General features: G+C 45.0%; 1 protein-coding gene across 15 annotated transcripts in view; it reads left to right on the top strand.

The window, feature by feature from the left end:
* KIF13A (kinesin family member 13A) overlaps positions 1 to 23,582 on the top strand; it is a 243,766-nt gene extending 220,184 nt beyond the window's left edge. For 5 of the 15 annotated variants that reach the window (XM_089334368.1, XM_089334367.1, XM_089334366.1 and 2 more), the window contains 12 exons: positions 1,328 to 1,452; positions 1,719 to 1,895; positions 2,647 to 2,739; positions 2,891 to 3,043; positions 4,176 to 4,253; positions 7,685 to 7,732; positions 8,644 to 8,749; positions 10,918 to 11,069; positions 11,589 to 11,693; positions 12,042 to 12,083; positions 18,811 to 19,602; positions 22,024 to 23,582. In XM_089334368.1, the coding sequence (XP_089190494.1) occupies positions 1,328 to 1,452; positions 1,719 to 1,895; positions 2,647 to 2,739; positions 2,891 to 3,043; positions 4,176 to 4,253; positions 7,685 to 7,732; positions 8,644 to 8,749; positions 10,918 to 11,069; positions 11,589 to 11,693; positions 12,042 to 12,083; positions 18,811 to 19,602; positions 22,024 to 22,044 (1,892 nt within the window). In that variant the 3' untranslated portion in view covers positions 22,045 to 23,582. The remainder of the gene's footprint in view (positions 1 to 1,327; positions 1,453 to 1,718; positions 1,896 to 2,646; positions 2,740 to 2,890; positions 3,044 to 4,175; positions 4,254 to 7,684; positions 7,733 to 8,643; positions 8,750 to 10,917; positions 11,070 to 11,588; positions 11,694 to 12,041; positions 12,084 to 18,810; positions 19,603 to 22,023) is intronic. The other 10 variants (XM_008274127.5, XM_008274126.5, XM_070074312.2 and 7 more) reach the window with 4 other exon arrangements.
* Positions 23,583 to 24,447: the final 865 nt, after the last annotated feature.

Here is a 24,447-nt window from a genome sequence, read left to right as displayed (position 1 = left end):
ATGGCCCAGGTGCTTGGGCCCTGCACCCCATGGGAGACCAGGAAAAGCACCTGGATCCTGGCTCCTGCCATCGGATCAGCGCGGTGCACCGGCTGCAGCGGCGGCCATTGGAGGGTGAACCAACGGCAAAGGAAGACCTTTCTCTCTCTGTCTCTCTCTCTCACTGTCCACTCTGCCTGTCAAAAATAAAAAAAAATAAAATTAAAAAAAGATTTTATTTGTTTATTTGAAAGAGTAACAGAGAGAAAGATCTTCCATCTGCTGTTTCACTTCCCAGATGGCTGCGACGACTGGGGCTGGGCCAGGCCAAAGTCCGGAGCCAGAAGCTTCATCTGAGTCTCCCACATGGGTGGTAGGGGCCCAAGTTCTTGGACCAGCTTCCCCTGCTTTTCCCAGAACCTTAGCAGGGAGCTGGGTCAGAAGTGGACCAGCTGGGACCCAAACCAGTGCCCATTTAGGATTCTGATGTCACAGGCAACAGCTTTACCCACTATGCCATGAAGCTAGCCCCTGATCTTCATATTTCTTCCATGTGCTCAGAACTTTGATTTTCTTTGTTGATAATTTAATTGACTAAAAATCTCTAATCTAGTATAGGTTGTATAAGTAGGACAACAAATGTAACATTAGACTACAGAAAGAAGCAAAGCTGTGAAGTGTTTTTGGTGAGACTATCTGCTCCCAGCATTACTGATGGAATATATTGTGGGTTCAGCTGCTGCTGCTTGGAATACACATATCCCAGATTGGAGTGCTGGTTTGAGTTCCTGCTACTCCACACTTCTGATCCAGCTTCCTGCTAATGAGCCTGGGAGGCACAGAAGATGGCTCAACTACTTGGGTCACTACCACCCACATGGAATACCCTCATGGAGTTCCTGGTTCCTGGCCCAGTCCCAACTATTACATGCTCCTAGGGAGTGAACAAGCAGATGGAAAATCATGCTCTCTTGCTGTGTGTGTGCGAGTGTGTGTGTTTTGCACATGTGTCTCCCTCTCTTTTACTCTGCCTTTCAAATACAATGAAGAAATCTTAAAAAAAAAAAAAAAAAGAATATCTCCACTCAGCCTTACAGGAGCCTCACCAGGCAACTCTCCCACTTCCACAGTTGCATTTGTAGAGGATAAAAGCTATTGTAAGTCTTGGAGTCTGTTTCAACTGCAGGATAAGGAATGAAAGAAAAAAAAAAGGAATGAAAGAAAACATTTAAAAAAAAGTGTTCTCTGTAAACTGCATTATCCATAAAAACATATTTTAAAATTTGGCATGTTTATTCAAAAAGTGACTTTGCCCTTCCTTCTTCTCGTGTGCCCTGGACTTGGCTAGCGGATAACCTCAGTGCCAACGAGCAGCTTGTGGGCCCCCACGCTTCTGGTGTGAACTCCATCCTGCCCAAGGAACACGGCAGCCAGTTCTTCTACCTGCCCATCATCAAGCACAGCGATGACGAGGTAGCTACCACACTCCTACCCCCCCCCAGCTGACTGCAGGGAATTTGGATTCTCTCATGTCCCCAGGAGCTGTCTTCCCCTGCTGTGGTTCAAGAGGACTGGGAACTTTAGGGAAAATTGAGCATTTGTGTTATCTTTGAAAAAGGGAAAGAAAGAAAGCTGTTTGATTATGTTGAGTTAAATTTATTTCCTTTCCCGAGTGTGTCTTGTAAAACCACAAGCTGGATTGTGTCTTGTTCTCCTCCTGCCCCCACCCCCGACCCTAGGTGTCAGCCACCGCCTCTTGGGATTCCTCGGTGCACGATTCTGTGCACTTGAACAGGGTCACACCCCAGAATGAAAGGATTTACCTGATTGTGAAGGCCACGGTGCAGCTCAGCCACCCGGCCGCGATGGAGCTGGTGCTGCGGAAGCGGATTGCGGCCAATATTTACAACAAGCAGGTAGTACTGGGGCCTGGCTCTGCACCGTGTCTGTGCACTCGCAGCTGTCTCCCACTGCGTGTCACAGCACAGAGCTCTGTGGCACTAAGGCAGGGGGTACGCTAAATGTGACCACACTGGCGGAGTTAGAGTCTGGAGCTCATTTATCCGAGATAACACGAGGACAGCACAGGTGACTGTCATCCCCAAGGGACCTTTCCACTTTGACTCGTTTGAGATCCCAAACAGCAGACAGTGGAGCTGTGACATCTTTCATTGCTTGAAAGTAGAAAAACAGACTGAGAAGTCAAGCGCCAGGTCCCAGCAGGATAGAGACAAAACCAGGACAAAACAAATAAATCCCTGTCCTCCAGCACCACCAGATCTCATCCCTGAGGTGCTGTCAACAAAATTGAGCCTCTCCAGGGTGCTTCCTGCTGTCCCAGGAAAGACTGATTAAACCCAGGAGAGATCAAGGGCGGCCAGCAGATGGGGAGAGGAGCAACCCCGAAGCCCCAGATGTGCTGCAAATTCTGAAATCCAACCCCTGAGTAACAGCTGGACACTCTGTCCCTCAGGGTGGAGACAAGGATTCTTAGGTTCTGGGGTTTTTTTTATTTTGTTTTGTTTTGTTTTTGTTTTCCAAGTATGGTATGTGTTTGTGTGTGTGTGTGTATCAAATCATAATAATTGATTATACTTTTACAATCTGTAAAGTACTAAACAACTTTGGTTTGCTACGTAGTTTAATGCAGATTTCCTTTTCTACCAGAGTTTCACACAGAGTTTGAAGAGGAGAATATCATTGAAGAATATATTTTATTCCTGTGGTGTCACCTATGAAATAGTGTCCAACATACCCAAGGTAAAATGTCGTGTAAAATACTGAGATGTAGATATGTGTGTGTGTGTGTGTGTGTGTGTAATGCTCCCGGCCTTTAAAGAATTTTCTCCTCGCACTTTGGATGAAGACGAGTCCACGTTTCCCACGGGCCCTTTGCTTCCTGTCCCCAAAGGCGACCGAGGAGATCGAGGATCGGGAAACGCTGGCTCTGCTGGCGGCCAGGAGTGAGAACGAAGGCACGTCGGACGGGGAGACGTACATCGAGAAGTACACGCGCGGCGTGCTGCAGGTGGAGAACATTCTGAGTCTGGAGCGGCTGCGGCAGGCAAGTGAGCCAGTGGCTGCCCAGCGGGAGCGGCCTCCCGCCGTCACCCAGGCTGGCCGCGCGGGAGTGTGTTCGGCAGGCGCCTCGCCGAGCCTGTCAGAGCAGGAGCACTGGTGTGGTCACCTCCTTAGAGAAAAGATTCTGCCGAATTAGGACCAAATAGAAAAAGAAGGGCAAACACTTCTCCTCGCCAAGCGCTACGCCCTAGTAATTTAGGTTTAGTAATTTAGTGTTTGATGACATCTTCCAGCGGACCCCACTTTCAAAGAGAAAGCTCAGTGTGAGAGGTTAGCTAACTTGCCCGAGGTTCCACAGCCAGGAAGTGGTGCAGAGTCTGATGTAAACTCAAATAGCTTGGATAAGCTTAGCCAGGGACTGTTACTGTCTGCCTAATCAGTAGGCCCCACTTGCTTTTTTGACATGTGAAAATAACCCACTAAACAGTGGAACTGTAAGACCAAGGGATGTCTTTGCGTAGGAGCAGTGGTTGCCACTGTGGAAAAATGTTGTTTTTTTTTTTTTTTTTTTTTGAGCAGCAGGAAGAATAAGATTGGCATCTGTCAGGAAAAAAAAATGTTCCCTTTGTGGAAATCTCACCCAAATTGAATGCATGAGTAAAATACAAAGAGCATAAAACTTTATTGGTGTTTTTGTAACTTCGTAGAAAGTGGAATTAAAAGATAAATTGATTTGGGTGCAAAAAAAATTGAAATCCGTGTATAGTATGGGTGTACAAAGTTCGTGGAAAATATGTATTCTGAAAAACTATGCATGGATTTCAAAGTGTTTTTGCACCATAATAAACTTAACCTTTTGATTCCATTATTCCATGAACTTCCTGAAGTACTGGGTCCCTTTATTTTTTCTGTCCACGTGTATGAAAAATTCACAGTGAATGTCTTTCTTCTGGCAGTTTTCCGGGTTTTATTTATTAAAATTTTTTGACAGATTATTAAGCGAAAACCTAAAGGGGTATGGTGAGATTCCAGCTTTGTAATTATAGGTGTATGTGGGAGGTGGGAGATTAATCTCTGTTTCTCTATTTTTCTAACTCCTCACACCAGCATGTATTACTCTTCTAACCAGATGAGGCAGTGATAAACGTTGTTTTCAAATCTTTATTTGATCACAGGCTGTCACGGTCAAGGAAGCACTTTCCACCAAGGCGCGGCACCTGCGGAGGAGCCTCAGCACGCCGAACGTCCATAATGTAAGCCCGCACGCCCGTCAAGGCGCTGCCCCTTCGCCGCATGGCTCGGGGTTTGGGTAGGGGATGCGGGGACGTGAGGTGGCGAACAGTGCGCATGGCGCAGTGCAGTGTCCCGCCGTGCCAGGGCGCCTCTGCGTGCGGGGGACGCACACCGGCAGGCACAGGCCATCTGATGAATTCCCGTTCACCTGCCTCGCTCCTAGCGAGAGCTTTCTCAAGATGAGGATTGAATTTGGTTGGTTCAGGCGGTGGAGCCAGCTGCAGTCCCTGGCAGCCGGAGCCCCTGGGTGTCGCGTGCTCGTTCTAGCAGCCCTGGCGCGGATTCACTCTGCTGCCCGTCGGTGCGGTAGAGGGCGGTGCCCTCCATCTCGAGTAGACACCCGGTAGTTCATAGTTGTTCCTTTGACCACTTAATTAACCTGCTCAGCCATTTCATCTAGAAAGTCCAGTCGAGCTGGACTGTTTAGTAGAGGGGATGCTGTCTTGGGAAGAAAGGAGAGTAATTCAGGAACCAGTGCAGAGCGGTCCATCTCAGAAGGAGCAGGGTGAAAGTAAGTTCCTGCCAAGGAAAAGCTCAGAATTGTTTGCCTTCCTGATCTCTAGAATTGCCAGAAAATGATTCAAGACATGATAGACTTACAAAACTTGCTTTACAGTAGGCCACAGAGCAAATATCAAAAATCATTAGCATACAGATTACTACTCTTTTTTAAAAGATATATTTATCTATTTGAAACCCAGAGTTAGAGAGAGAGAAAGAGGGGCAGAGAGAGAGAGAGAGATCTTCCGTCCTCTGGTTCACTCCCCAGATGGCCACAACGGCTGGGGCTAGGCCAGGCTGAAGCCAGGAGCTTCATCTGGATCTCCCAAGTGGGTGCAGGGGCCCACACACTTGACCCACTTCCCTTATCAGGAGTGAAGCAACCAGGACTTGAACTGGCACCTATCTGGAATCTGGTGTCGCAGGCAGCAGCTTAACACCCCACACCACAGCTTTGGCCCTCAGATTGCTACTTCTGAACATAATACAAGTATTAGAAATAGGTAATAAGAGACTTAGAGAGTTGTAAGTTGAAGGCTTTTCAGATTAACTCATGTATTCAAGAAGAGATCAAACTGGAAATTAGGATGTATTTAGAATCTAAATAAAGGTTATATATACCAATACCTTTGGGATTCAGTTAAAATGGTACTAAGATGGAAATCAGCAGCCTAAAATCCCTATTATTCCATTTAAACAGAATAGTAGACAGTAGAGAAAATGAAAGGGTAAGAGCTGCTATTAGGAAATTTATAGCTCTTACAGCAAGAGTAAAAAATAATGAAGTAGGGCAGGCATTGTGGTGCAGCAGGTTAAGTGATTGCTTGGATACCCACATCCCGTATCGTAGAGCCTAAAATCGAGTGCCACCTTCCACACGGGTGATTCAAATGGAGCTGCTGGCTCCTCGCCCAGTCCTAGCTGATTTCGAGCATTTGAGGAACAAAATAGCAGATGGAAAATCCCTCTCTCTCTCTCTCTCTCTCTCTCTTTCCCTTTCCTTCCCTCCCTCCTTCTTGCTCTCACTCTGTCACTCAGCCTTTCAAATAAATAAAACTACATTTTTTGAAAAGAATAAGGTAAACATCTAGCTTAGAAAGCAAAGAATAACCACCTATGATATAAACTAAAAAAAAAGTTTTTAACCTAAATCTGATCAATACTCTAGATCTAACTACTGGTATTTATAGAGGACCCAGTAAAAATATTAAGTGACACCACAGGGATTCAATTAGCACAACCCAGACTGTGGGAGACTTGACAGGAAACATGACCTAGTTTTTTAAACAAATTAAATTTCAAGAGGCCAGCATTGTGGTGCAGTGGGATAAACTGCTGCCTTTAACACTGGCATCCTGGGGCCGGCGCTGTGGTGTAGCAGGTGAAGCTGCTGCCTGCAGTGCTGGCATCCCATGTGGGCACCAATCCACCTCTCTGCTATGGCCTGGGAAAGCAGTAGAAGATGGCCCAAGTCCTTGGGCCCCTGCACCCACGTGGAGACCCAGAAGAAGTTCCTGGCTCCTGATTTCGGATCAGCTCAGCTCCGGCCATTGTGGCCATCTGGGGAGTGAACCAGTGGAAGGAAGACCTCTCTCTCTCTCTCTGTCTCTACCTCTCTCTGTAACTTGGTCTTTCAAATAAATAAAAATAAATCATATATATATATATATATATATATATATATATAATCTTAAGCCACATGTAAGTTTATTGCAAAAACTCAATCAGGAAGAAACAGAAATCTGAATACAACTATTGCCAAAAGGAAAGCCTAAACAGAAAAAATGACCATGTTCATGGATGGGAATATATAATACCAAACAATTGGCACATGCCCTTAAACCGATCTATAAATTCCCAAGAGAATGGCTTTATAGGATTTGACAGGCTCTTTCTAAAATCCCTCAGAGAAGCAGTCAAAAGTACACATAACACATACCTTTACCTGTAGCCCAGAAAGTGCCACAGGTGTAATCATTTACTCTAGAGATTCTTACAGATACACAGGCTGTATGGATGGCTGAATGATAGTGAAAATAATGCACATATCAATAATTGTAGGAGGCTTCTAGGGTATTACTAAGCAGGAGTGACAGCAGCATTTGTTTCAAAGTAGTTTATAATGACAAAATATTAGAAGCAGCCTAGATGTCCCATCAATGGAAGAATGGAACAAAAATAAATCATTGAAGGCCATGCATAGTCAGGTACTAGTTATATGAGGTGTAAAAATATGCTAAATAATCTGGTTGCTGTTTATGCATATATATTTATTTACATGTATATGATTTATTTACATATATTACATATTTGTAAAGTTAAGTATATGTATATATAATATATACATATACATATATTACATATATGTGTTTATTACACATATATGTGATTATATAAAATGTGGATGGGGGCATGGGAGTTTGGTACAGCGGTTATGATGTCTCTTGGGACAATTGCATCCCATATCAGAGTGCCTGGTTTCGAATCCCAGCTCTGCTCCCAGTTCCAGATTCATGCTCATGGCACCCTGGGAGGTAGCAAGTAATAGCTTGGGTCTCTGCCACCAATGTGAGAGACCCAGACTGAGTTTCAGCTCCTGGTTTTAGCCTGGCCAAGCCGTGGCTTTTGCAAGAGTAAACCAGTGGATGGCAGGAGGGGTGCCTCTCTCTCATTCTCTTTCTTCCTTTAAAATAGATGAAGAATTTAAAGTTTAAGGCATGTATGGGAATCATTAACCTCACACTGATGGTAATCATTCCTGGGAGGGTGGGGAGAAGGGGGAAAAGAGTGATATAGGTGTCAGCTACATGTGTGACCCATTTCTTTATATATAAAAAAAGGAAATTATGTTCAGTATATAAGCCATATTGATAAAAATCATGTCTTACAGGTCTCCTCCAGTCGACCAGATCTTTCTGGCTTTGATGAAGATGATAAGGTGTGTACCTGTGGGCATGACTGGGTTATAGCAGAATCTAAGTCTGAAAAGTTAAGAAAGGGATCTTGGTGTTTTTACAATCTCTGGACTTGCCAGTTGGTCTTGGGCAAATCATTCTTTCCACAGTTCCATTTCCAAGTCCAAATACTCGATATGACATTGCTATGTGCTTTCTGTATTACATCGTTACTTAGCATGACCCATTTCAAGCCAGGACAGTGCCACACATAATTAAATTAAATATGTGTATGTTTGTGGGTCTGTCTCTAAATTATTTAAGAAAGTATTACATCCACTGTAGAAAAAGCCGAAATTTTTAATGTGTAAAATTAGGAAGTTTAAAATTAAGGGTGGTTTGCAAATGTTCGCCAACTACTTTGGGGGCACACATTGTATATGAGTTACTGTACTAGGGACTGTGGATGGATGAAAAAGTATGAACACAGATTATTTCCTCTGGATGTTCAAAATCCAGTCCTTCGAGGCAGACAACTCCTGGGAAGTAGAAATAAGATTAAATAGGCTTGTATGACATACAAGAGTTTTCTCGCAAAGTACTTTGGTTTGGTCTTTAAACTATCCAGTCACCCAATAGTTATGCCAGATTGTTCAAAGCAGCTGCCTCCAGGAAAGGAGTAAGGTGAACCAGTCCACGTAGAGATACAAAAGTGAATTTCACTGTATTTGTAATTATTTTATTAAATCTTGAGCAGATACAATAAAATACTGATATTTATTCACATTGAGCACAATAGTTTTTCTTATGTTATTTAGCACTTTTTGATATGTGTGAGCTATTTCAAAATAAAAAGCACATACTACTCTAAGGATATAGAAGAAACTCCATTCCAGGCTTCATTTCTTGTTTCAGAGTCACTGATCTACCCTTAACCCATATTTTTGCCTTGTAGGGTTGGCCAGAAAACCAGCTGGACATGTCTGACTATAGCTCCAGTTTCCAAGATGTGGCATGTTACGGAACTTTACCCAGGGATTCACCTCGAAGGAGTAAAGAAGGTAGTGGTGACACCCTTTTGCAGTGACGTTTCTGTGTAGCTGCTTGGGGATCTATGAAAACAAAGTCTTCCATGCATATACTAAGATCTGAAACCGAGTCTAGGAAGCCCTGATCCAAACTGTCTGCCCAAACAGAACAAACCATATCCACTTACTTGGTTTCTTTTTGCTTGGTATACACCATATCATCCAAATAATGATAGTAAATACTAGTTTGTGTGTATTCCTTTAGAATTTCCAAGTCATTTTAGATACATCATGCTCTGAATTTGAAGTCAGTTTTGAGACACACACAAATCCTATCATATTACATCATTCTTTGCCAAAAGAACATCCACCTCTTTCATGTTTTTGTGCTCAAAGGAATTTTTAGGAGAACAGACTCTGATTCATAAAGCAGTTTCAGAAATATATGAGAGGGGCTGGCCTTGTGGCACCACATATGAAGCCACCCCTTGTAATGCTGGCATCCCATATCAGAGTGTCGGTTCCAGTCCCTGCTGCCCTCCTTTCTCTCCAACTTCTTGGGGTCCTGGTCACACATGTGGGAGACCAGGATGGAGTTTCTGACTCCTGGATTTGGCCTGGCCCAAACTAGGCTGTTGTAGCCATTTGGGGAGTGAACCAGAAGATGGAAGAGTTTGCTTTCTCTGTCACTCACTCACTGTGTTGCTCTGCCATTCAAACAAGTAAATCTTTAAGAAATAAAAATTATACCAGACATGAGTTTGACAAGTGGCAATATTACTGTCTAAACACAGGTGGCCTTCTGTATCCTTGGATTGAACCAAGCATGGATCAAAAATATTTGGAAGAAAATGAATTGCATCTGTACTGAACATGTGCAGTACATATCTTTTTCTTGACATTATTCCCTAAGCAATACAGCACAACGACTACATAGCATTTCCATTGTATTAGGTGTTTTAAGTAACCTAGAGATAATTGAAAGCATATGAGAGGTGCAGGGGCCTGGGCTGACGTCCCCACTGCACTCCTGATGCCAGATCCCTGTCCCTGCACATCTCGAGAGGCAGCAGTGCTGGTTCCGATAGTTGGGTCACTGCCACCCACTTAAGAGACCCAGATTGAGTTCGCAGCTCCTGGCTCCCGCTGGACCCAACCTCGGCTGTTGCTGGCATTCAGGGAGTAAACCAGCAAGTGAGAATTCTCTGTGTGTGTCTCTCTGTCTCTGTCTCTTTCTGCCTTTTAAATAAATAATAAAAATGATAAGTATATGGGAGCTGTGCACAGGTTATATTCAAATACCACAGCGTTTATAAAATATATGATTTATAAAAATAGTGTAACATATTTTGTAAATATATAATTATATTAGTAGATATATTTGATATTTGTATTTAAATATATTTGAAAATATCCTTTAAATGTAGTTATTATATAATAGCTATAATACATAAATATATAAGTAAATATGTATTTATAGAATTTATTTTATTAGCATCCTTGGATTTGGGTGTCTTGGAACAAACTCCCTGCAGATACTGTGATACAACTGCAAATAGTCTCCCTGTGCCTTGACAGCAATAGCGTTTTCTGAATACCTTATATTTCTACCTACCAAGTGCCATTATATCAATGAATTAGGAAGAAAGTATAGAAGGGTGGAAAGAGGTCAAAAAAAGTGAGAAATGAGTCCAAGCCAAGAAGAAAAATTATTCTTCCTTAGCCTGAGGACTAAGGAAGAATATTTTGAATGACTTGCAAAAAATGTATATAATATTCATCCCTGAGTATTTATTGAGCCTCTACTTGCTATCTTAAAATACAACCAAGCAAATAAAGCACATAGGAAAGGAGACATACAATGACAAAGTACCAGAATTCCTGTACAGGTGGTAAGGGCACTGGGAAGTCAAAAACGCACGGTGAGGACCAAGTGGGACTTGGCCTGGGAAGTGGCACTTGGGCTGTGTCTTGCAAACAGGATAGAAAACGCGGTCCCTTACTTCTCTCCCACCGCCTCTCTGTGACTTTATAGGAGCCTCTCTATTCTTGCCTGCATCTGTGTGAACACTTAGCCAAACGACAGCAGGCAAATTCCAGCATTACAGCAGATATCCCTGTGCCGGGGGCATGGCCTCGCCTGTTGTGTGTCGGTGAGAGTGCTCTGCACCCCTGAACTCACGCCTCTTTGTCTTCCCCAGGTTGCACATCAGAGAACCCTCATGCCTTAGCAGTCAGCCCTTTTAAAGCATTTTCTCCTCAGCCGCCAAAGTTTTTCAAACCCCTAATGCCTGTCAAGGAGGAGCATAAGAAAAGGATAGCTCTTGAAGCAAGGCCTCTTCTAAGCCAGGAGGTAAACGCTTGACTTGTCTGTACTTTGCAAACTAGAGCAGAATCGTGTTGCCTGCAGAGAAGTAGCCATTTGCATTAACGAGACGGATGCTGCATGTGGATGTGTACGGTGCCCACGCCATGGGGGCCCTTCCTCGAATGCCTCTTTTCCCAGCACGCAGGCTCGTGGTCAGAATTCTTGTTTGTTGCGACTGCTCTGGTTGTATTTGTTTGTGTCGATGACTTTCCAAGTAATTTTTGTCTTTCAAGTGACAAAAGAGATGTTCCCCTACCCATTTTGAGAATGTGAAAAGCTTTTACTTATTTTAATAAGACTAAGTATGCTTTTTTTGGCCACAGAGTCTATGTAGTCCTGTCCAGTGTCAACAGCAGTTTCACTCTGACCTTGCTAATTGGCTGCTGCGTTTCTCACACGTGATCCAAGTGGCACCATTGCTTTTCTAACGCGCTCGTACTTGAATTGTATTCCGGCCGTCCCGCCGTCTGTGTGTGATGCGTCTGTGTGTCTTAACCGTTTCAGAGCATGCCTCCATCTCAGGCACATAACCCTGGCTGCACTGTACTCTCAGGAAGCAAGGGCAGCAGCATGCCAGTAGAGCCCAGTAGCAAACGTGAGAAGAAGATTGTAAGTTCTGGAACCATTTCTCTCATATTGCCTGGTGGTGGGTGCAAGGCCCTTTCACGATCTTCCACATATTTAGAAGAAATTAAGACGTGTTGGGTCTTTGCTTTTCAATATATATATATATATATACATATTTTATACAACCCTTGGTAATGAAATTTTGCATGGATGTGGCCATGACCTGTGATTTTGTTGTTGTTTGTTTATTTATCTATTTTCCTTAGCAAAAATTTGCTTAAAAAGGGGTGGGGGGAATACACCTTTAATGATTCTGGTGCTCATTTAGGAAAAAAAATCACTTTAACTAACGCAGAAATCTTTCTAATGTTACCTATACATATTGCCTAGATTCTGAAGTTAATCTACCTAGAGGAATTGAACTTACTTGGAGTAAGTAATCATGCATTTAGCTGTGGGTGTGTTTGAAAGCGTTTTTATGCTGCCTGATGCTATTACCAAGATAACTGTAGTTTGAAACTGCCTTACCAGCCGTCATCACCTAACTTCCTCATCTCTCCAGCCTCAGGTAGCCCTTGTTAAAAAGTCCATTCCAACCCCATGGTGTCATCCTGGTTCTCAGGGTGGTCTGCCTTTATTTTGCCTCGGGTAGGGCGAAACATTTCCTATAAAAACCTCATTTCCTGGCACTTGGGTTTTTCTTTCTTTTTTGTCTCAAAAATATATTTGTTCAATTGAAAGAGTTACAGAGAGAGAGAGAGATCTTCCATCTACTGGTTCACTCCCCAGATGGCTACAAGTACCAGAAGTGGGCCATGCCAAAGCCAGGAGCCAGAAGTTCCATCCGGGTCTCCCCTGTGGATGGCAGGAGCCCAAATCTTGGGCCATTCTCTGCTGCTTTCCCAGGCCATGAGTGGAGCACTAGATAACAAGTGGAGCACCCAGGCCTCTAACTGGTGCCTATAAGGGATGCCTGCATCACGGGTGATGGCTTAACCTGCTACAACACAGCCCTGGCTCCTAGCAGCACTTAGTTTTAAAATTAAAAGCATAAAGTTTTTAAACAATATATCCCCGGAGCTGGCGCCATGGCTCACTTGGTTAATCCTCTGCCTGCAGCACCGGCATCCCATATGGGCGCCAGGTTCTAGTCCCAGTTGCTCCTCTTCCAGTCCAGCTCTCTGCTGTGGCCCGGGAGGGCAGTGGAGGATGGCCCAAGTGTTTGGGCTCCTGCACCCGCATGGGAGACCAGGAGGAGGCACATGACTCCTGGCTTCGGATCAGCACAGCACCAGCCATAGCAGCCATTTGGGAAGTGAACCAACAGAGGGAAGACCTATCTCTCTGTCTCTCCCTCTCACTGTCTGTAGTTCTACCTGTCAAAAAAAAAATATATATATATATATATATCCCTATATATTCCAGGTGCTTTAGATTATAAATTATACCTTAATTTTTTTAAAAAATGGAGAAACACCTGTGTAGTCCTAAACCTAGATAGACTTCTTGTTCTTGGCTTTCAGTTTCCTGTGGCTTCCTAGATTTTGAGAAAGTAAGGCCAGCTTGCGGGGAGAGGAGGCTGCCCCATGTTTCCATCTGCACGTGGTCTGCTGAGCGGGCAGGGTGTGGGAGTCTCATCAGCCTGCTACACGGCGTCAGATCCAGTCCTAAGTGTCATTAGCGCGAGATCTTTAACAGGATCCAAAAATATGCTGCTAACACACATGTGTGAAAACTGACTGCAGCTGACTCCGGATGTGCAGTTGGCCACTCACCTGGTGCTTGGGGTGCTGGTGGCTCCTCTGAAACGACCTCCTCATTCCCAGTGAGTGGAAAAAAGCAAGAGCACCCTCTCCCTGCAGTTCTCTGTCCTTCGTCCCCTCCCCAGACTTTAGGCTCTCCCTGTCTCTTACCCCAAAGCCTCCATTCTGGCTCCTGATGGAGAAGAAGGTGCATCTCAACAGCTGCTCTCTCATCCCCAAATGTTTGTTTTTGTTTTTTAAGGGACAGACAGACCAACTAAAAAACAGATCTCCCATGCTCTGGTTCACTCCTCAAAAACCCATAACAACTGGAATTAGGCCAGCCCAAAGCCAGAGCCTGGAACACAATCCAGGTCTCCCATGTGGGTAGCAGGAACCCCGTTAGTTGAGGCATCACTACTGCCTCCCAGGGTCTGCGCTGGTAAGAAGCTGGAATCAGGGCATGAATCTGGCACACCTAGACACTCCAGTATGGGGCCTGGACATTTTAACCAGCCAATGGCCAATGGCCCGTGCCCATCCCCAGTTCTCAATGAACTGCTGAGTCGCTCACCTGGTTAATAAGGGCTAAATGGCACCCTTCAAATTCTCTGGCTCTTCCCTGGAGTGGAACTGTCTGTTTATTGATGTGACACTTAACCACCGTGGGGCAAAGGCACTGAATTCAATCACACCATGACAATTCATTTTGCCACAACACAATCCAGACACTACTGGGCCACCTTCTGAGCTGTCCAGCAGGTAGTTTCACAGGGCACATATGGGCTTGCCTCATAGTTAGAAATAGTTCCTTCATTTCCCTCTTGGGACCTTCAGCCAACAGAAGGTGGGATGGAAGCAGATTGTCTCGACCCGCCACGTCTCTGCAGCAGTTAGACCCTGTGCAGCCGAGTGCGCCGTGAGGTACACTCAGCAGGGCTTACTGGCCCCGATCTTTACCGGGTCTTCTGTGGGGGAACCGCTATTTCTGCCTCTGCTGTCCTTAGAAGACTGGCTGGGTGAGGGTCCTTCACCTCTGAGGCTGTTGGACTGATTCATTTACTGCAGGTAGCTGTTCTCCTGCATGTCCCAGTGCTTTGCTTGTTTGATCTGAGAGTCTAGTTAGTGTTTCTTTGGGAAGCTTTAATTGTACGTCCTTTCTTATCGATGAATGGAACCATTTTCTTCCTTTGTTCCTAATTGACTTTTTTTCTTCCACTCTTAAGAAAAAAATTCAGAGTGGGTCAGTGATTCAGACTGATCAGGGAGTTTGCAACCATTCTTGTGAAGTAGTGTTCAGACATTATTCCTGTTACTTTTTTTTTTTTAGCCTACTAACCATGGTAAATTTGGTAATTTCACTTAAAACATAGTAAATATAGCCATGCTTGATTTTTAGAGCTCTATTTTGCTTGGTCAGTTTAGGAAGATATATAGACATACTTGGTGTCTTGCATAAATAAGATAGTCACAACACTATGCCTCTGAAATCTTTTTCTGCCATGAAGTATGGAGAACACAGGAAGAAAAGCAGTCATTCCAGTATCCACGTGACCCCTCCCTTAGGCCTTGCATAGACAACATTCAGAGTTGTCCTCTCCTTTTACAAAACAATGTTCTAGAATGTTACATGACTTGCTCGAGGACTCACAGCTAATGAGGGTGGAAGAACCAAGGCTCCATCGTTCAGCAAAATTGGGCCAACTCCAATAACTCCAGGTGCTTCCCAAGACAGTGCAGGTCCAACACACTTATTGTCCTAAACGGGTCACGACAGAAGTCCCTGGAACCCATGGCTGCTGCCCTCCTTCTGAGAACAGACCTTCCTGGGGAGAGCACACATCTGAGTATGGTGGGAGTGGGAACTGCATTAATCAAGTGACTCTCCTTACAGAGTCACTGCTTTAATGTGGGCTTTGATCCCTTTTTTGTTCTTTTTTAAATACTTATCTATTTGTTTGAGAGTCAGACTTGGAGAGAGAGAAAGATTTCTTCCATCCATTGGTTCACTCCCCAGATGGCCACAATGGTCAGGGCTGAGCCAGGCCAAAGCCAGGAGCTTTCATCCAGGTCTCCCACATGGGTGACAGGGACCCAATCACTTGGGCCATCTGCTGCTGCTTTCCCATGTCATTAGCAAGGGGCTGTACTGGAAGTGGAGCAGCCAGGACACAAAGCAGTACCCATCTGGGATGCTAGCATTGCAGGTGGCAGCTTTACCCGCTACTCCACAATGCCGGTCCCTTGATCTCTTTATTTAAGTCAAGGTGTTTTGTCTATAGGTAAATACCAACTATGTAAGTTAAATCACAAAATTCAAATGAAGATGTAGCTATTAAGCAGCTTGAGAACTGGGCTCCATTCTCCACTTTTGGGTAGGATTTGAATTCTGTTCATCCTTAAGAAATTGTAGGAAGTTGCTTAGTTTAGTCTCCTTCAAGATAAATGAGGCTTCAGCTATAAAAAGTCTCAAACTACCTCAATGTAAATGTCAACCCAGCTAAGTGCAACTCCTTTTATCTCCTTGAAGGCCATAACTTAGTAAACTTTCAGTCTGCTTTAAATGTCAGAAAATATTTAATCCCAACTCAGTTTTCTGTTCCCTGAAATACATTGTTCCTACTCTTTTAGCCTCTGTCTCTCTTTGGGTCTTTGAGTCATTCCCTCCACCTCCCCCAACATGCATGACTGTATACTGGCCCCTGTTCCAACTTAATCCTTATCGGGGCTTTGTAGACTCTGCAGTTTCAGGAAGGCCGTGCTAAGCTTCAGGAGTTTGGTTTGTTGGGTTTTTTTTTTATCTTTGTAAGTTTGCTAAATTTACACACATTTCTACTCATGACTCACGATTGACTATTCCATTCAGCACAGGCCTTTCCTAAGTCTTGAGAAGAAATAACTTCAGGCATGAAAAGGGCCCCAATCCCTAATTCTCATCATCAAATTTGGTTTTCATCATAACAAGTAACTCTGTGGTAATTAAGTGCACCTGGGCCCCTGCAACCCATGTGGGAAACCCAGATGGAGTTCTAGGCTCCTGACTTTGGCCCAGACAAGCCCTGGCCATTGCAGCCATTTACGGGTGACTGGCAGATCTCTCTCTCTCTCTCTCTCTCTCTCTCTCTCTGTAACTCTGCTTTTCAAATAAATAAATCTTTGAGAGAGAGAGAAAGATCTTCCACCAACTGGTTTGCTCCCCAAATGGCTGCAGCAGGATGAAGCCTGGATTCAGGAACTCCATCTGTATCTCCCATGAAGGTGACAGGAACTCAAGTAGTTGAGCCATCATTTGCTGGGTGTGGGAGGAGGAAGGGTTGAATCTCAGGCAGTCCCATATGGGATGCAGGGGTCCCAAGCAGCAAGCTTAACCCATTGCACCACAGTGCTTGCCCCAGAATTTTGTTCTTTGCTACAAACACTTGAAATTCAGGTTTGAATATACACATAACAAACAGAGAACTGACTCAGACAGCTATGCTCCATCTTTGTTTCTTTACTGACATCCCAGGGAAAGAACACCCCACCGCACCCACTTATTGTAAACAGTGCTGCTTAATTTAGAATGCAGCTAAGGGCAAAATGACAAGAGGTTATTGTGGCCCATGATTTTAATTTTCTAAGTTCAGGAGCTTTATCACCATTTGATATTTATCGAGTAATAGCCAAGGACTCAAAACTACTGATTTCTTTATATTCAAATGTTTATATATTTAATTTACTAAGTTGTAAACTAAATTGTTTTTAAAACTTAGAAGCATTAAAGAGTATTAAACTACTTTTGAAATGTTTAGCATCTCATGAGATGCAAAAGAAATATCACTATAAAATTTAACAGATGGAATGTATGTTCATTTGTGAACAACCAGTAGGCACATTGTGAAGACCTACCTTGCCCTCAGATGCATTCATTCTCTGTCTCTGTCTCTCTCAAAAGGTAACCTTAGTGAATAAAGCTGATGTTTCAGTTCTAGGTTTTTTAGTCACCCAGGACCCAAAGGCAAAACTGCATGGGGCAAGGACCGTGCCTCTCTGCTCACTGTTGGTATTCCCAGGCCACTGGCTGGCCCTTAGCACTTGCTTAATGAAAATGTGCATTGAATGAGTCACCTTAAAAAAAAAAAAAAAAAATGTATTTCTTTGAAAGGTAGAGTTACAGAGAGGGAGCGGCAGAGACAGAGAGAAGTCTTCCATCTGCTGGTTCACTTCCCAAATAGCCACAACAGCCAGAGGTAGGCCAGGCCAAAGCCTGGAGCCAGGAGCTTCATCCAGGTCTCCTATGTTTATACAGAGGCCCAAGGACTTGGGCCACCCTCTGCTGCTTTCCCTGGCATATCAACAGGGAGCTAGATTGGAAGTGGAGTAGCCAGCATTCAAACCAGTGCCTTCGAACCAGTGTCTGTATGGGATGCCAGTGCTGCAGGCACTTAACCCACTATGCCACAGCACTAGCCCCAAAAGTCACCTTTTTTTATTTTTTTTAAAGATTTATTTATTCATTTATTTGAAAGTCAGAGTTACACAGAGAGAGAGAGGTCCTCCATCCACTGGTTCACTCCCCAGTTGGCTGCAACAGCTGGAGCTATGCCGATCTGAAGCCAGGAACCAGGAGCTTCCTCCAGGTCTCCCACGCAGGTGCAGGGGCCCAAATACCTGGGCCATCTTCCACTGCTTTCCCAGGCCATAGCAGAGAGCTGGATTGGAATTGGAGCAGCCCAGTCCACATGGAATGCCGGCACTGCAAGTGGTGGCTTTACCTGCTACACCACAGTGCTGGCCCCTAAAAGTCACCTTTTTTAAAAAAAGATTCATTTATTTGAAAAGCAGAGTGACACAGACAGAGGGAGTGACAGGAGAGAGGGGGTGAGCAGGAGGGGGAGACAGAGAGATTCAAAGATTGATCTTCCATCCCCTATTTCATTCCTCAAATAGCTACAATGACAGGGCTGGGCCAAGCCGAGGCCTGGAGCCTGGAACTCCATCCCAGGCCCCCACACATACACAATGGCTGAAGATTGTGAGAACAAAGGAGGGTGTGACTCCTCTGTGCTTCTGGCTGTCCCTGTACACACTTAAGGAAAAAGAGGAAATGTCACAACTGGAAGCTAATCATGCGTAATTAAAAGGCCACCACACATCAGTGTCAGCCTTTCTCTTCAGCTTGGGGAGAAAAGGTTTCTAATTACTATTGAGTAGGAACAAACATCCCTCCCAATAGGTGATAATGGGCTTATGTTCACAGGTCTCAGAATAATACACCCATGTTTACAATAAGTGACAAATTTGACCCAACTGGGAAAGAAAAAACAAAACCACGATCCTGCAAATGTGAATGCATGTAATAGCAAATCATTTAAAGCTTGACTCAGCAATGCAGCGGCAGTCGGGAGCTAACACTGACGTGTGCTTCGTTTCCGTAGGACTCTGAGGAGGAAGAAAATGAACTGGAAGCTCTCAACCGGAAGCTGATCAACTCGCAGCCTTACGTACCGGTGGAGTTTGCTGACTTCAGTGTTTACAATGCCAGCCTGGAGAACAGGGAGTGGTTTTCTTCCAAAGCAGACCTGACCAGCTCCCGGGTCTTAGAGAAAGAAGTGTCCCGAAGCCCTACCACCAGCAGCATTACCAGCGGCTACTTCTCCCACAGTGCCTCGAACGCCACTCTCTCTGACATGGCGGTCCCTTCCAGCGACAGCTCCGACCAGCTGGCCCCTCAGACGAAGGATGCAGACTGCAGTGAGCACCCTGGACCGGCGCTCGCGCATGACTTCAGACCATCCTCGAGCAAAGGGTCCGCAGAAGCCGAAAGAGGCTCGGTAAAGGACAAGATAATCACGGTGCCGCTCAAGGAAAACAGTGCCTTAGCCAAAGGGAGCCCATCGTCCCAGCCCGTCCCTGAGAAAAACTCCAAAATGCTGCATAGGACTGGCTCATGTTCAGAACTGGATGGCTGCCCCAGTAAAAATGGCCCCCCAGCCAGAGTGTTCTGCCCCAGGGAGGTGACCATCGAGCACACCACAAACGTCCTGGAGGATCATTCTTTCACAGAGTTCATGGGGGTGTCGGACGGAAAAGATTTTGACGGGTCGACAGATTCTTCTGCGGGGGAGCTTTCAAGTAGGAGGAATCTACCCAATAAAGCAGACAGTGAGCGTGTCCCCGATGGGCCACACGACGCCGGCCAGCTGCATTCCAAGCCAGAGAATGATCCGGTAATGCATTCCCGAGGCAGCCCCGTGGGTTCTGTGCTGTTGGGGAGCACATGTCACTGTACCCCCAGCCCCAGAGGTGCTTCACCAGTGACCTAGCGGGAAGGAGTCAGTCAGAGGTTCCCACCGGGATGGTGGGCCCTCTGGGGGGCAAGCTCGCTTCCTGCCCTGCTGACTCCTTGTGGGAGCACAGCTCTGCTTTGGGACCAGAGTGGGAGCCATAAAATCTGTAAGACCGTCGGATATTTTAGCTGGCTTATGGGCTGGTGTTCAGTGTTCAGGTGAATAGGAGTCAGTCTCTTATTCATTCCCTGAGACTTAGTTCTTAGCTACCCCAAAGTGATCTGGTAACCTTGACCGTATTTCATTAAATCCAGTGATTCCCTTATTAGATGCTCCATCATTTTATTTATTGGTAAGAAGCAAAAATCACTGCCAGTTAAGCCATATCCCATCAGCCATTGTAAGGCACAGCCCAGTTTCAGAGATGTTTAAGTGTGAGGGAGCTTGTGTAGCATACAGCTAAAGAGAGAATGTGGTGCCCATCAAGGAAAACTGCTCGGCCAGGGGGGCGACTATAGACTAATTCCCTGAGCAACTGAGGCTTTAGCTTTGGGAATTGGGTTGGTTTATAATGGTCATTAATTTTCGTATTGGAACAAAGTGGATTTCTGCTAATTTCCTAAGGAAAGTAGCACTTTCTTGTATAAATAAGATTGCACCCCTCTGAGTATTCTGTTCCTAAGTTCTGAAACCGGTTTGCTTGTCAATATTTCTGAAATTAATAAGCTCTTGCCACAAATTCAGAGAATTCTGAATACAGGCTCAAATAGACCAGGCAGCATGGTGAGTTTTTTAAGCTTTGTGTTTAGTGAGAGAAATGCATAGGGGAGTGAGGGCTTTAGGGAGAAAGAGAAGTCCGGAAATTAAGTTGGGGTCCATACCGAGCAGACAGCAGGCCAGGAGCCTCGTGCAGCAAGTGTTTGGTTATGAGCAGCCACCAGCAGCTTAGCATGAGAAGGCCATTTATCCATTTCCAAAGGGGAGTGGTTAATTAGTCTGATTGGCAGGGGGCATTCAGGTGTGATCAGGTAGGGGCATGAGATCCACAGGGTGTGGTCTTCCAGCTCACAAATCTAATCAGTTGTATCCTGTCTGTCTGCCTACATCAGTTTCACCACTTATTCCCATTCACATTCACTTTTTTGGTCCCACACCTGTGTTAGGAGATGGGCGAGAGCCAGGGTCAGCAAAGCCAAGGGCTGGCAGAGTAGAAAGCAGTGTAGCGAAGGGTAAGGTGACCACAGTGACGCTCTATCCATTCCCCTGCTAAGGAGTTTTTCCAGGGCAGCTTCCCGCCAAGCTCTCCCTGCTGCTTTCGGTACTAACCCTTGGAATTTCAGCATGTGGTCTCATCGTTTATATAGCATGCACATAAAAAAAAATCTGTCATGCCAAACACCATGATCTCTGACTAGGAAAAGACGTTCCCATTAGAAGAAGTCACTCTTTGCTTGCATTTATTCTTGTAAGCAAAACACGTATTTGCTGAAAAGTCTTCAACTTCCTTCCCCCTGATCCTGAAATACAATCTGCATGGTTGGCCCTGCATCAGATTTTCAGTGATTCTTAGAGAAAGCCAATGTCAAAGCCTCTTACTTCTTCACCCTAAGAATTCAGTTTACTTTTCCAAACCTAAATGTGCAACAGACCCACTGGGAGCTGCCTGAGAAGCTGCCTCTTAAAACTTCCAGTCCCTAGGAGTCGCCGCTGTCCTCCATAAGATTTTGCCTCAAATAGGATGGCGCAGAGGAAATAAGGTTTTCACAAACCCCCAGTGGTAAAGCAATGAGCAGTAAGGTGTAAAAGAGAAACAGGGCCCAGAGAAGAGAGAAGGGCTGCGGCCCTCTCTTGTTTCATTGTCTGGATTTAGAAGCTAACAAACAGGAGCAGTTTAGCTCTCAGAAGTTTCCAGAATGCTGAGTCCCTGCCAAAGATCTTGATTTAAAAGTAGAATTTATGAAAATGTTTGTTATATCAGGATGGTAAGATTATGGCGATTTTTCCTTTTTAAAAATTACTTTGGTATTTTTGTTATGTTGTTTTTAATGAGTTGTTTAATAATTCAGACTAAAGTTTGACTTTTGTTCTAACACTGAAGTGATTTAGAGTGTGACTCAAGAAATGGCTTTTTTTTTTTTTTCAAACCCACTGAGTGTCGCTGTCATGACTTTTCCTGGAAACTCCACCTGGAGGCTCAGTTTTTCCCTGGTGTTCTGTGGATTCCAGAACTGGGTTCCATGATAAACCCAATCCTGTGGGTCCCTTTGGGAAGAACTCCTTGCCCCTTTCACGGGTGGGCCCTGTGGATGGGGTGGGGAGGTGGGAACAAGAACCTTGGACTCACCAGCCTCTGCGTTCCAGGGAGACACGACTGCACGGTGAAAGGTGCACACACAGCCTCCTCCACAGGCCACAGCTTGGTGTCTTTGTTCACCTGGTCGCCTTGGGAAAGCACCCGCCCCATCTTTCAAACATGCTGCGGCCCAGCCTGACCTCAAACCAGCACCGGCCAAGAAGCTGTGCACCTCCTGGGCCGCCCCTGTCGACCTCCCAAATGGGAGAAGCAGCACTTTGTTTTCCAGAAAGCAAGAGACTGAAAGTCCTGGATGAACTGACAGTATTTGTGTTTGCACTTACTACACACCCCTACTGTGTAGAAACCTCTACAGATTCCAAGAAACTGTATTCTTGTACAGTTTTAATCCATTCTTACTGTAGAATCTGGAGTCATACTCTAATTGATTGTTTTTATAAATAATATATATTATGTATATGAAATGTGTATCTATAGTGTGTCTGGAAACAGACAAGGCTGCACACTAAAATGCAGATAAAGGTGATTTGTAGAAAATCATTAGGTACTGGTCTTTGTTACAAAGCCTCTTGGGCATCTCTTATATACGAGTAGATGAAAAATATTTTATTGCCTAAGACTGAGGTTGCAAATCCCTCCTTGCAGAAACGATTACAGATGCTGTTCTTTATAACCAAAGAACTTACATAGGACTGAGCATTTCCGCTGTCCACTCTGGTCTTCTGTGAACATATGTGTTTGACTGCAAGTTTGGTGCCACTTTTCCCTTGGCCACCAAGCCACGTGCTGCTGTTCTCTGTCTTCAGTTTCCTAAGCGCACTGAGAAATCTCACAGCTCGTATCCTCTGGTCTTCCACCGGGCCCATCACCTGCCTTCTGGACACTGCATAATAACCGCTGGCGGTGCGAGGGCTCCCACTCCAGCCTTTCCTACACCCAGTCCGGCCCAGTGGGCAGGGCAGCACAGACAGCAGTATTACTGTAAGAACACACAGTAATGGGGAGGGGCTCGGAGAGGGGCTCCTGATTTGGGGTGTTGTTTTTTGTGGTTTCGTTTTGGATTGGTAGGTTTGTTGTGGCGTGGTTTTGCTGTTGTTATTTTGCTTGGCTCTGGAAAATGCTAAAGAGACGGACTGAGCTATAAAACCCACTGGCTCATGCTTCACAGTGTTTGCAGGAGATGCTTGAATACAGATGATCCTGCTGACTCACAGATGCAGACGCTGAAGGATTATGCGTGTGGACATTTTTACGGAAGTCCTTTCTGTACCTACTCGGTAGATGCCTGTCCAGTTGGTCTGGATGTGTAGCTCTAAATGTGTTGTGAGCACCAGGATGAAAGAATACGTACAGCTTGCTGTACCTTTTTTCTTCAAGTTCTTAGCATTGGTAAATGAGTAAGGTATTGGAGACTTTAATGAAAAGCTGCTGTTCATGGATTTTGTATATAGTGAGCTGACTGTAGTATTTTACTATTGTCTGTTAAAAAAAAAAGAAAAACTGTAATTTATATCCCTTTCAACGTTATTGTATTTAATTGGTACTGATTTGTTTGAGTGTGTGTGTGTGTGTTTAGAATACAGAATGTCTAATTCAGATTTTAAAACATCCACTGTTTGTCTTTAATAACCCTGCCATTAGTTCCAGGTCTCATTTACCATGCTTGCAAGTGTGCATGTCCCATCATGTCAAAAGGTAATGTCAGCTAACCTTTACTGAGGGTTTACTGTGTACTAGTTACTGTCCCAAACATTTGCTGTTTCTTATGTCATTTAATTCGCACAGCACCAGGTGTCATAGGTACTGTTGTTATTAAGCATGTGACAGATGGAAAACAGGCAGAGAGGTTAGTGCCCGAACAGAACAGTGGCACAGCCAGGATTTAGCCCACGCTTTATCTGTCCCCTCTGTGTTGCACCTGGTGATGTGTCGGGGGGCCTCTGGAGGAGTGACGACCTGCACAGAACAGAAGGCTCGCAACTGAGTATCACAAGCTCCTAACTGGCCAGCATGCCGTGGCGGCAGGGGTGGGGCGGGCTTGTGTGCTGGAGCAGGTGCGATGTGTTCTCGGTGATTAAGTGACTCTTTATGGTAAGTACCAGTGACCTACCACCTGTGGAAGAGTGGGGAAAGGTAGCTCACTGTGAAAGTTTTTTTTAAAGATTTATTTATTTTAAAGTCATGTTACAGAGAGGGAGAGATACATATATATAGAGAGAGAGCTACCATCCACTGGTTCATTCCCCCAAACAACCATAATGGCCAGGACTGGGCCAGACTGAAGACAGGAGCTTCATCTGGGTCTCCCACATGGGTGGCAGAGGCCCAAACTCTTGGGCCATCTTCTGCTGCTTTTCCCAGGCCCTTAGCAGGAAGCTGAGTCAGAAGTGGAGCAGCCAGGACACAAACCAGCGCCCAGATGGGATGCCGGCCCCGAAGGCAACAGTTTAAACTGCTACACCACAATTCCA

The sequence above is a fragment of the Oryctolagus cuniculus genome, chromosome 5 (genome assembly GCF_051225735.1).
Source record: "Oryctolagus cuniculus isolate XC-2025 breed Fujian yellow rabbit chromosome 5, ASM5122573v1, whole genome shotgun sequence".
NCBI lineage: Eukaryota > Metazoa > Chordata > Mammalia > Lagomorpha > Leporidae > Oryctolagus > Oryctolagus cuniculus.
This window is presented reverse-complemented; position numbering and strand designations above follow the sequence as displayed.